This window comes from Candoia aspera, chromosome 1, assembly GCF_035149785.1.
Source record: "Candoia aspera isolate rCanAsp1 chromosome 1, rCanAsp1.hap2, whole genome shotgun sequence".
In the NCBI taxonomy this organism is placed as follows: domain Eukaryota; kingdom Metazoa; phylum Chordata; class Lepidosauria; order Squamata; family Boidae; genus Candoia; species Candoia aspera.
In genome coordinates, this window is record NC_086153.1 from 212336901 (window position 1) to 212349540 (window position 12640).

Sequence of the window (12640 nt, forward strand, 5' to 3'; positions counted from 1 at the left end):
AATGCAGCTACCACGTCAGGGTGCATTAAACACCGTGAGCACCCCGAATCCACCATAGCCCACAATTCCACAGTCCGTGTCCGTGACCCCAATTTCACCTTCACGGTCAGGGTAGGGAAGTTTCCACTCACCGAAGCGTGGTCGCGCCCCTCCTCTACCACCTGCCCAGCGGCACCTCTTAGGGCAGGTGGCTGGCGTTTCCCGCCAGCTGAGACGGCTCAAGCTCCCCCTCATCCCCATAGAAAGGAACGTTCTCAGCCTCGGTTTCAGCCATCGCTGCCTTCATCTTCCTGGGCACGGAGGGGGATTTCCCTGACGGCTTTGCCGGATGCTCCTCGGTCTTCCTCTGTGGGCACGCCGCTGCTCAGTGCCCCTCCTTCCCACATCGCAGGCATTGCCCTTTCGCAAAACGGCTCTCCCTCTCCTCCTGCCAGGCCGTACGTCCCGCTCTGCCAGTGGTGGCTGGTGGCTTAGCCGTCCTCGTCATGGCCATTTGCTTGGGACCCCTCTTGGTTTGTGCGAACCTAGCCTGGGCTTGCTCGACATTCGCCGCTAGTTGAATCCAGTCATATAGGGTGAGCGGATCTGCCCTTCCTAACGCCCATCTCAGTAAGTCTGGTCTCATTCCATCTTTGAACATTTCTATTAGAGTGGTTGGCGACCAATCATCCACCTTGGCCGCTAGGGCTTGGAATTCTAGGGCATAATCTGCTACGGACTTTGATCCTTGGATCAGTTCCCTCAGAGCCACTTTAGCTTTTTCTTTTGCTAACAGGTCAGCAAAATGCATTTTTAGCACCCACAGAAAGTCTCTGAAATCATCCAACTCCAGGGCGTCCATTTCGGTTAATTGGACAAACCAGTCAGCTGCCCTCCCCTCCAGTTGGGTAGCTACAGCGTTTATCTTTGCCCTTTCCGAAGGAAACAGCCTCCCAAACTCCTCCATATAGCTTTTCGCATTAGTCAGGAAGAATGACAGTTTTGTGGGATCCCCATCAAATTTGACATTGAAATCCCTATACCTGGCTCTTTGTGGGCTGCTCTTCCTCTCTTTCCCCCCGGCCCTCCTCCTGGGCTCTGGAGACCTCTTCTCCCGAGGGGGAGGGACTCGCAACTCTGACTTTGGGACTTTTCTTCCGATCCCTGCTTCATCCCCTCCCTGCATCCTCAGCCCGCCGCAGGGGCGATGGGGACACCCGCCGGGGACTGTGTGGTGGCGATCCCCCCCAGTACCTCCTCCGGTCTTTCCTCCTCACACTCGGAGGGGGGAGGGAGAAACAGATGGAGACGACCGTCTGTAGCGATATTCCCTTCTTCCTCTATCCTGGCTGCCCCTCGCAAATGACATCCTTGCCATCATGTCTTCTAGAGACTTTACCCAGGCTTCCAATCTCTGTGATTTCTCACTGCCCTCGGAGACGTCCGACCCACTCCTCACCCTTATGTCCACATCTGGGGACAGCGGATACCTTGGCTTCCCAGGTGCCTGGGGTGTTCCGGACCGGGCTCCCTCATCCTTTCTGACCACCTTGGACTTTACCACTTTCGCAGTAGCTGAGCTGGCGTCCGAGGACTCCGACAGCTCCTTCGACTCCGGTGTGAGGGTCCTTTCCCTTCTTTGCCTCATGGAATCCATTTCCCCCACGCTGGAATCCTCACTCTCTCCCGAGCGGGCAGTAGGTTCAGTCATCACTAACTTTATTTCCTCACAGTAACACTGGAAGGAGGTTAGTGGTAAGAGTTTTAAATTCTCAGCTTTATGTAATGGTTGCCTATTCTGACATACTCAGCCTCACAAGTGGGTTCTTAATGAAAACTGATTTATTGAAAGAATAGTGTGCAAATACAAAGAAAGCTGAGAATGAGCAAAAGCGCGCCAAATACAAACTAAAAACCCTCGCTTCAAACCTGGTTCCGCCCTCGCTCGCGCTTAGCAACCACCCCCTCCCAGGTGCTAGCAACCATTGCCCACATCAGCCTGAGAAAGTAACCTTGAACACATTCCGTAACCCAAACATACATTCCACAGTTACAGTAAGGAGATTACAGCCTGGCACGGCTGGAAATCTCCACTCAGCAAACACGGATCAGGAAAGTGACATGCGAAACGTTACGATGTATTCAGAACATTGGAACGATGAACATGACAGTGCTATAGACGCTGTAATGATAGAAACCATTACACTGGGAAACACATATATTACAGGATTGTTCTAAATGGAGGCAGCCTGGCCATTCAAAGCCAGATCAGCTAAATATCTCTACATGGACAAATGCATATAAGATGCATGGATTGCTTATATCATGGCTGGGGAATCTAGTCACCAAGTTGTGGAGAGGCACCATGTTAATCACTCCTGGCCTAGCTGGAACCAGCAATCACACTGGAAAGTTATTATCATATCACTGGCGATCGTGCAATAATGTAAAATGTATGCTATTCTCTGCACAATTAGTAGCAGGCCGTTCTTTCAGTTTTGAATCACACATCACACATAATTATTAGCCCTGAACATCTTTAGCCTGAAGACAAATCATACATTGTACCTAAATTGGACTGAAAGTGATGGCACTAAGATGAATACTTATTTCTTACTACAGCATTTATATATTTCAGTACTCCATGCAACTCCAAGTGGTTCACAATAATAAAATACGCAATAAAATAATAAATACCATTAAAAAGCTATCCATTATATTCTTGACTTCCAGGGATGGAATGGCGAATTGAAGACGACTCCACTGAGAGTGGAGCTGACAACTGCGGTGGAATGAAGAGCCAGTGAGTGGACTGGCTCCTTGGGATTCCTCTCCAGACAGGAGAGGACTTGAGATCATCCACAAGTGCTCCAGACAGTTGCTCCTTGTGAGGAGACCACAGGCCAAGGGTCTCTGGCAGGTTTAGAGCTCTGGGAGATGAGGAAATGCCATCTTCACCCAAACTGCGGTCAGCGCCTTTATGGACACTGGATTTGCATACTTCCTTTTCTATCACTTTTGGAAATTGCTTGTTAATTGCTTTTCAGCTATTAGGAATCTTTAGAATGACAAGCTTGACAGTACTGGGTGTAGCTGTTTTTAGTGAAGCCATCTTCAGTTCACCATTTCTTCCCCAGGAGTCCAGTTCTTCTGGTTTCCTATCAATGAGGCTAAGATTTCAAGCCAATTCCTGATGTTCTCCTTGAAGATGGTGAGTATAAGTTCAAAGTCACACCACAGAAACTGACTTTAGACTTTAAACTTCTTCTAACTTGCTGAGGAGCAATTTGTGATATGTTCCACAGTCACCCCTTACTACATCATTGCTGTTATAACTGAACTCCTACCTCCTCATACCAATAATATAGTCAATTTGATTTGTGTGGCTGTGGCTGTTGGTGTCCACGTATATAATGTCATTTTGGATGTTTGAATACCAAATGCAGAAATTGAAATCAACACTATTCCTTCTTCATTTTTAATGTCCTGAGTAGTAAACAATATGATCTTTTGACTGAAAATGTCCAATTCTAGTCCAGTTCAATTTGCTGATGTCTAAGATGTCAGTGTGTATTCGACTGATTTTATTTTTCACTGTGTTGAGCTTTATCATGTTCATACTTCTTAAGTGCCATGTTCCACTATAATTCTGTCTTTGCAGCTTCAAATTTTCTTTTCCTGCATGGCAACATCAGCAACCAGATGTCCAAAGCCTTTAATTTAGCCACATCATAAACATCATTAGTACTCTAAAAGACCCTCAGCTCTTCTTCAGTAGCATGTTGAGTGCCATCTGACCTGAGGGGCATATCATCTGGCATTATATCATCAATCATTTTATATTATCTATCCATGTGGTTTTCTTGGTAAAATACAGGAGTGACCATTATCTTCTCCTGTGCAGTATGAAGTGATGCCCGTGCCCCTGTCACTAAAGTGATCATCTGCCTCCATAGCTTCCTGTATCACTCCTACCCAGTATAGGTGCTTGCTTGCTGTAGCTAGGCAACTGGGATGACTTTCACACCTTGGGTTACCATGCTGGGTGTATATACTCTTAGCGTACACTCCTGGCATTCTTCACTATACTTCCCAGGAATACCCACCACCACTATGAGCCAGCATAACAGGACTTTAGGGTGTGGGGAGGTAGAACATGTTTACTTACAGCATAAATTGGAATGAGTTCTGGGGCATTCAATTCCCAGTTGTTGATATGGGATCCAATCTGCACACCAGGAAATCCAAGCTCCTTCACACAGCGGTGCAGTTCCTTCACAGCCAGATCTGGAGCTTGCATGGGGAGAGTGCCAAGTCCAACAAATCTTTTTGGGTGCTTCTTTACTGTAGCAGCTAAGTCATTGTTTAAGAATTGACATAAGTCTAGAGTATCCTGTGGTTTAGCCTGGAAAGAATAATTAGAGGACTAATTAATTACAGTGTCATTTCCATATTGGACAGGAACATAAAGATTGGTTGAATTAAAAACCTTAAGCAGAAACAGTTTTAGAAAACAATACCTAATTAGAACAGAAGACCTAAGTATCTTTAGTTGATGAAACAACCAGTATATTCAGGGGTGTGCTTTCTGAAATGTTCCTTTAAACCAGGTGTGTCCAACTGGCAGCCCAAGGGCCGCATGCAGCCCTGAATGACTAGTAATGCGGTCCCCCAAAATCATAAACTTTTAACATTATTTTGTGATTTTTTCCAAACTGCTGGTGCCTATTGTTGGAATTGCTGCTGCTGCGGCAGCTGCTTGGCCCAAAAGTGGGAGGAAAAAAGAAAAGGAGGGGGAAAAGAGGGAAGGAAAAAGGGGCGGAAAGCAAAAACAAGAGGCAGAGAGAACGGAGTGCAGAGGAAGCTGCTTCCCGGAGGGAGCAGGGGAAGGAAAGAAAGGCCGGCAGTGGGTGGCTGAGCCTCCTCCCCCTGGTGGGGAGCTGCTGCTGCTGCTGCTGCTCCTCCTCTGTGTACAAGGCGCCGAGCGAGTGGAGGAGGGAAGAGGAACGTGGGCACGCAGGTGGGGGGCTGACCCAGGTGCAGGGCAGGCGGAGCGTGCACCCTCCCTCCTTCCGTTCCTGGCTGCTGGGAGGGAGCGTGCGTGGCTGCGACAGCCCCTCAAGCCCACGCCCACTGCACTGCACTGCCTCACCCCACATGCCCATCCTCAGAGAGAGGCGGCCTTCACCTGCTATGTGGCTTGCAGGGTGCACAGGGGGCTGCATCTGGATGGTGGGAGCTGCAGTCCCATACATCGGGAGGCAGGGGCTCAAGTGTTTTTTGGGGACGCTGCTGAGTTTGGCAGGGGAGGGGGGCAAGAGAAGGTGGGGGATCTGGGGGTGGATTAAAAGGCATGGTCCAGCTTATATTTCAAAACTGAAAGGCAAAAGGCAAAACTCTGGCCACATAATGAGAAGACAGGACACCCTGGAGAAGAAGATGATGCTAGGGAAAGTGGAGGGCAAAAGGAAGAGGGGCCAACCAAGGGCAAGGTGGATGGATGATATTCTAGAGGTGACAGACTCGTCCCTGGGTGAGCGGGGAGTGGAAGCTCTGGCGTGGGCTGGTCCATGAAATCACGAAGAGTTGGAAACGACTAGATGAATAAACAACAAACCCAAACCCGGCTTATGTATTTTATGTGTGGCCCAAGACAATTCCTCTTCATTCCATGTGGCCCAGGGAAGCCAAAAGATTGGACACCCATGCTTTAAACCTTATTCAGAGCACTAAGGCAGCCACATTGTTCAAAACCTCAGCACATATGCATCAATGTCTTTTTCTGATCTTCTGATGATGCATGGGCATGCTCAGAAGATAATCAACTTAGTGTAGAACTGGCTCAACAAGCCGATCAGTGGCCAGGGGCCAATTTGTGACCTTTCCTTGGATGCTTCATGTACAGTACATATTCTAAACTCTCTTGCTAGAATAAATCAGAATCTTATTTGTGGCTAGCAGACCTTGACTGATTTTAAAAAGTTAAGCAGGATCAGATCTGGTTAGTATTTGATAGGGAAATCCCATGGCTATGGACTAGACTGGGAAGCTGAAACAACATTTCAAGATGTAACGGCAAGTTAGTTTTGTTTTATTGTGAAGAATCCTACATGGACATGTTCCTGAAGTCATCAGGAGTCAAGCACAAAAGAGACACTATCTTTACCTTAGTGGAAAGTGAAAAGTTTCAGAAGCCTCAGCATCTGGAAATCCCATATTCTCCTAGGAGTTCCTTTGAGTTAGTACATGTCTCCAGCTTAAGGTCTTGTTATCTCTGTCTCTGCTAAGCTAAATGTCTTTGTGACACATTATAGGTGATACGAGACTCGGTTTGGTCAAGTGGTTAAGGCAATGGGCTAGAAACTGGGAGACAGTGAGTTCTAGTCCTGCCTTAGGCTTGAAAGCCAGCTGTGTGACTTTGGGACAGCCACTCTCTCTCAGGCCTAGGAAGGATGCAATACAGTTAACTACTATCCATTGTGGAATGGTATGTAGATAGTGACCTTATTTTGGGTAGACATGACACTGTGAAGTGTCCCTATTAGGAAAAGTCATTTCCAGATACTGACATTTTTCTGTTGAAATTTTTAACTTATTGCTGGGCTTTAGGAACAGGCATGGATGCTTTAGAAGTCAAGAGGAACTGCTTACTGCAGCTGATGTTAACTGTACACTGTTGGCATGGTAACCTCCATCAGTAGCAACGTTTCTTAGTGAAGAGTTCCCTGAGAAATTGACAGATGCAGTGCTCTGAGATTCAAAAGATGTGCTCATTGGTTGAGAAAGCAATTACTATATCTCTTTTGTTTCATATACTTTCTCCCATGACATTTCCCTCCCACAGACCCACCCCCTGGCCAAACACATAGCATATCTGGATCCCAACCAAAATATCATTTTTTTTCTACATTGCTTAGCCAACCTCTGAGTGACCTAAGGTCAAAGGTATCTGCAGCGGGTGGAAGAGGGGACAAAGACAAAGCCTTTGATCCTGTAGGGACCTCTGCCTAGGGCCCTGATTCGTTCTGTATTAATTATTTCAAATGTGGCACATAAATCTCAGGATAACATGCCTGAACACTTCCCTCTTCGGTAGCTTCAAAATAAGATTGTTGATAACTATGCTTTTGAATGGCTAAAACATGGGAAACAAAATATGGATGCACTGCTTACTCAGCTCACTTGGAAGAGATATTTGTAACACAAAGTCCTGTTGGAGGAACAAAATCTATTTAAGTTACTGCACTGTGGAAGAGCAGAATTTACCCAAGGGGTTAAAGTCCTAGATATAATTCTGCACTAATTTTAGTTCCCCAGGCACTAATATTTGAACACAGCACTACCTCTTTAGGATTGAAGCTACAGTAATTAAAAAGTAAATATATGCAGAATTTGGGGCATGACATTTAAGTGTATTTTGGGAAGCTGTATTATGTTGGAATACTACGTTATCAGTTTTAATAGTCAGCTGGATTGAAATGTGGGAAGATTTTAACTCATTTCATTTGTCCTTAATGTTAAAAAAGGAAGAAGAAAATATCCCTATTTCTGTGAAATCAAAATTGCATGCTTGAACAAATTTCACCACAATGTTTCTACTGCCTGGGGAGGGGGGATTTTACCTAAAGCTTTAACCAACAGCATCCTCTTGTGCAAACTGTACTGTTATCTCCTCTTTGTGATTTCATACTCATGCAGTTTTCTTCAGAACAATAAAGAACATGTTTGCCATTGCTTTCTCCTGGAACCAAGTCTCTGGCAATATCAACGTTGTATTTTTGGATGAGGTATTTTTACCTATTTGGAATACATAATAGCGATGACCCAATTCCAAGATTTCTTGAATCAAACTGATTATCTGGAACCATCTCAGTTTAGCTTCAAGACTGGTTTTGAATGAGAAGTGGCTCCTTATAAACAATACTTGCCAAGAAATAGACTATGTCCCTTGCTACTGGGAACTACTCAAAGCTCTTAATACTAACCTTGGTATACTTCTGAATAGTTGTGTGCAAACCATCAGAACATTATGAATCACTTACTATTCCAAAACTTTTATTTGCAGAAAACTAATGGACTAAAGCATGGTCTGGAAAAAAGAGAATGTTCTGGTATTGCCTAGAACATTCTGTCCCTGGAATGATGAGTTTTGCACATTCCTAATTCTGATCCATCTTTGAGATGGGTCTGAAGAGGTAAGTCCAGTTCACCCTTGCCAGAAAGTTTCAAAATGTGGTGGTAGGCGACTCAAATTTGACCTTTTAGCCTTCAGACTGTGCTATAAGACTTGATTTTGCCTCCTATTTTTCTAAAAAAAATCCATTCTTAAGTTATGAAAGGCAAGATTGACGTTTGACATTCACAACTCCCAGCCCTTTATGCCAGATAAGCTTAGACATATCTAATATACATTTTCTCTTAGATATGGGCTTCTACATGTAAGCAGGGAAAGGTGGCTTTGTTCTTTTGGGAGACTGCAGGCAGAACCTCAGGAGAAAAGGAGGAAGAAGTGCCAATGTGGGAGAAAGAGAGGGAGCTCCCAGCTTCTGACTAAAAAAGAATTTCCAGTCAATAATTGAAACAAAAAGGGAGTCTGAATCATAATTTAAGAGTATGGCATTCTTCTATCAGTTTGAACTAAACCTTCGGGGAACCTGTGGTATTAATCTTTTAAAAATCAGTTTACCCTTCTTGGCAGCAGATCAGCACCATCTTGTACAGAATTTATTTTTGTATGTTCGATTGGTTTCTTTTCATGTTCCATTCATTTGCAGCTGCTAGATCTTTGGACTCAAAAAAACACTTCATATATCTTCTCCAGCACAATTACCTGGATTACCTGGATTCTAAAATGTAAGGCTGACTGGAGTTTTTCTATAATGCTGTCTTTTTTTAAATAAAATTTAATTTTGTCTGTACCCTGAAACTGATTTATTTCCAAAGGGAGAAGGACTAATATCCATAGCCTCACATACTTTGACACTATATAGCCGAGAGTTGGCCTTTTAGCAATTATTTATTTTATTTTCATTGTTACCTAGTAATTGCCAGATAGTAACACAGGGTGAGGTAGCCCTATCTTCCTCATGTGTCAGGGTTAGGGGTAAGGGTGTCAGGGGAAGCACCCCTAAAAGACAAGTGGTAGCAATGTGCAGTAACAAGCCACTACTCCAAGGGTCAGAAAGTGGGGCAGGGTGTGAGGCCTTCTGGGAGAGGAAGATGAAAGCCTCCATCCTTCCACCCCATGGGCTCTGCCAAGCTGCTACAAGTCTTCCAAGAATATGGAGTGGATTTTTATCCATTTATTAAAGATAATTTAATTCAGCACTATATTTCTTTACCAGTATCAGAAGAGACTCAGGGGAGAGGAGTGTTGAATCAATGTTTGGAATAATGGGCTGCAATTTCAGAGTAAATACTTAATTATAGAGGCTGTTGCCTCTCTTTCTGCATGTGCTGCTTTTGAGTGCTGCAGCACAAATGGAAATAATTATTTTCAGTGACTTACCCAATAGCTAAACATGACAGGAACTGTAGAAAGCACCTGGACAGTAACTCCTATGGAAGAGAAAAGATGTACATGACTTAAATATCGACCTGACTTATCCAACAGCAATGAGAAAGCTTAAAAAGTGGTGAATCAGCACACATGTCTTTTTGACACAGTTTTATCTGTGTATGCTGACAGGAATTACTTCCAAAGTCGTTTGTGTCGGTGGCAGATATTATGTTCCAATTAGTCACCACCAATTGATTGTCATCAGTTTTGTAAGTTACAAAAATCACTTTGTCTGAGGTGGCTTAGAAAATAATGGACACTGTTCAGTATTCATCCATGAATTTCTGAAGTGAGTGTGTGGATATCTGTAGAGCTTCCAGAACCATCTCTTCAGGGCAGGAAGGAATTTGGTGGTGTTAGGTGAAACTCACATATAGTATGCCACTGAATGTTAGTTTTGAAGGAGGCCTGTGTGTCCCTAAAGAACCAAATGCCATTCCTCTCCGCATAGGTACATATATTTAACAGTCTTGGAATCCTCAGAAATGACTCTGAATAGGTATTATACTTGTCACTAAAGAGAGAATAATAGCTCCAAAATAAAAACCATGATTCCATCAACCACCCCAACCACTTCCCTACAAAAATAGGGGAAAAAACCTAAGCAAAGCATACTACCGTGTGAATAGAAAAGTCACAGTATAATTGAGCAAACACAAATTAAAAGGAGTGCAATAAATGAAACTGAGGTTTAATAAATGAACCAGTACAAAATTCAGGATAGGCCATATACTTCAAATGTAATTTTTAAAGAAGTACTATCAGTATGACCAACATTTGAGGAAAAAAGGTAACTTTTAGGGGGAAAATGAACATTCAGATACCTTAAAAAGTCAGTGCAGTTAGTTTACAAAGTAAATAAATTCATCAATGCAAAAACATTTTTAAATGTTACAATTCATAAAGCTTTCAAATAATACATCCAACCACCTTTTATACAAAAATAGAGAAAGCAATATATTATTTAAAATAATTCAATTTTTTGTTGCTGGCTCTAATCTTTCTTGATGCCATTCGATATCCTGTCACTTGCTGGGACATCTTGTGATCCAAATCAGCCAACAAAGAGTATATATTTCACTTCTGGAATCCCAGATGTGCCAATGCAGCAAAGAATATAGATGAATTGTGTTCTGGGAATTTTATCTAATTTGTAATTCAGCACATTATGAATTTGATCTTCAACCTTATTCCTCCATAAATACAGAGATGCTTCTAAATCAGTACCCCTGATACTTCCCATTTAAATATGCTAAAGCAATTGATTGGAAATGTTGCTCAGGAAAAGCTCATCTCAGGGATGAGTTCGTCTGAGTCTATAAATACGGAGACATTCCTTGATACTTTTTAACCAATTAGAAACATTCTGATTAGCTTGTGCTAAAATGTTTAGATGCTGTTGATGTACATTCCTCTTATGTTCCAAATTACAGTTGTCTATTGATAGCAGAATGTGAAAGCGATGAGATAAACAACTATGTTTTTCAGAGCATTCGTCACGTTATTTTGCTCGTGAATATTTTAACTTTACCTTGTATCTGTTCTGTAACTTCTCAGATGGTGAGAAAGAAGGTCAGGGAAAGACTGCAGTTACAATTCAGAGCAGTGTTTTAAATATTCTTTGGAAGAAATACTTTAAGGGAGGTTCAATTTTTCTCATTACTCTTTTTGTTGCACTCAGTCATTCCACATAAGGTACCAAATCAGACTGCCAATTTCACATCCTTGTGTAACAATTTTGTAGCTTATTAGTTAACCCCATTCTTAGTAAAAGAAATATTCATACAGTTTTGAGCTCATGATAATTTCTGTCAAAATAGTGTCCTTACTACCTGCTTGAGCATTCTATAAATCTTGAAGTTACAAATATGTAGGTACGTTATGTAGCATAGTATTGCTAACATGTTCTGAGAGAGATTAAAAGGATACCTGAAAGTGAGACTTAATAGGTACTTTGTGTCTTAATGTTGGCTGCTTGCTATCTGCCAGTAATAGTATTGTTCTCAGGTCCTCTGGTTCAGTCCTCAGTGGAATTGCTTCCTCATGGAATCAAAGCATAGCATGCTTTCTGCAAGTAGTTTGCTAGCCAAATAGGACAATTGAACAGCACTGATTGATAGAGGTAAAGGTAAAGGTAAAGGTTTCCCTTGACGTAAAGTCCAGTCGAATCCGACTCTAGGGGGCGGTGCTCATCTCCGTTTCTAAGCCTTGGAGCCGGCGTTGTCCATAGGACACTTCCGGGTCATGTGGCCAGCATGACGACTCGGAACGCCGTTACCTTCCCGCCGAAGCGGTACCTATTGATCTACTCACATTTGCACATTTTCGAACTGCTAGGTGAGCAGGAGCTGGGACGAGCAACGGGAGCTCATCCCGCCGCGCGGTTTCGAACCGCCGACCTTCCGATCGACAGCTCAGCGGTTTAACCCGCAGCGCCACCGCGTCCCTGATTGATAGAGAGGCACTCCCAATTGGAAGAGTAAGGAAGATGGCCTTGATGGAAATATGCAGGAACCATTGCCTAGGCAAAAGGGGCTGAAGCATTTTTAAAGTCCAAAACTTTAAATGGTGTGGATAAAGTGAACAAGGAGAAGCTATTTACTCCTTCCCAATATATTAGAACCAGAGGACACCCAATGCATTTTGGAAGTTCAGGACGGACAAAAGGAATACACACACACACACACACACACACACACAGACATACATACATACATACAGTATGTGGGTGTGTATACACAAGCACACAGAACATGTAATCAAACTTTGCTACCATGTGATGTGGTACTGGCTACCAGCTTGACTGGCTTCGAAAAAAGGTTGGGCCAATTGGGGATCAGTGGCTGCTAGCCTTGATGGCAGCGGACCTGCCTTAGAAGGCCATCTGCTGGAAGACTAGTGGGTTCCTTTGGTTGGCCATGGAGAACAGACAGCTGGACTAGATGAGCCAGAGATATGATCCAGCAGGGCACTGCTTATGCTCTTATACACTAGAACACCCTCCCCTTCCCTCCAACTAACGTCTTGTTCTTTCTGAGCCAAACATCCATTTAAAGCAGCCAGTCTTCCAACTTTACATACCTAGGAACTAGCTACCCACAA

General features: G+C 43.5%; 1 protein-coding gene across 1 annotated transcript in view; it reads right to left on the bottom strand.

The window, feature by feature from the left end:
- ACMSD (aminocarboxymuconate semialdehyde decarboxylase) overlaps nucleotides 1-12640 on the bottom strand; it is a 39312-nt gene that overhangs the window by 15686 nt on the left and 10986 nt on the right. Inside the window, exon 3 of the mRNA XM_063292400.1 lies at nucleotides 4148-4384. Coding sequence (XP_063148470.1) covers nucleotides 4148-4384 — 237 coding nt within the window. The remainder of the gene's footprint in view (nucleotides 1-4147; nucleotides 4385-12640) is intronic.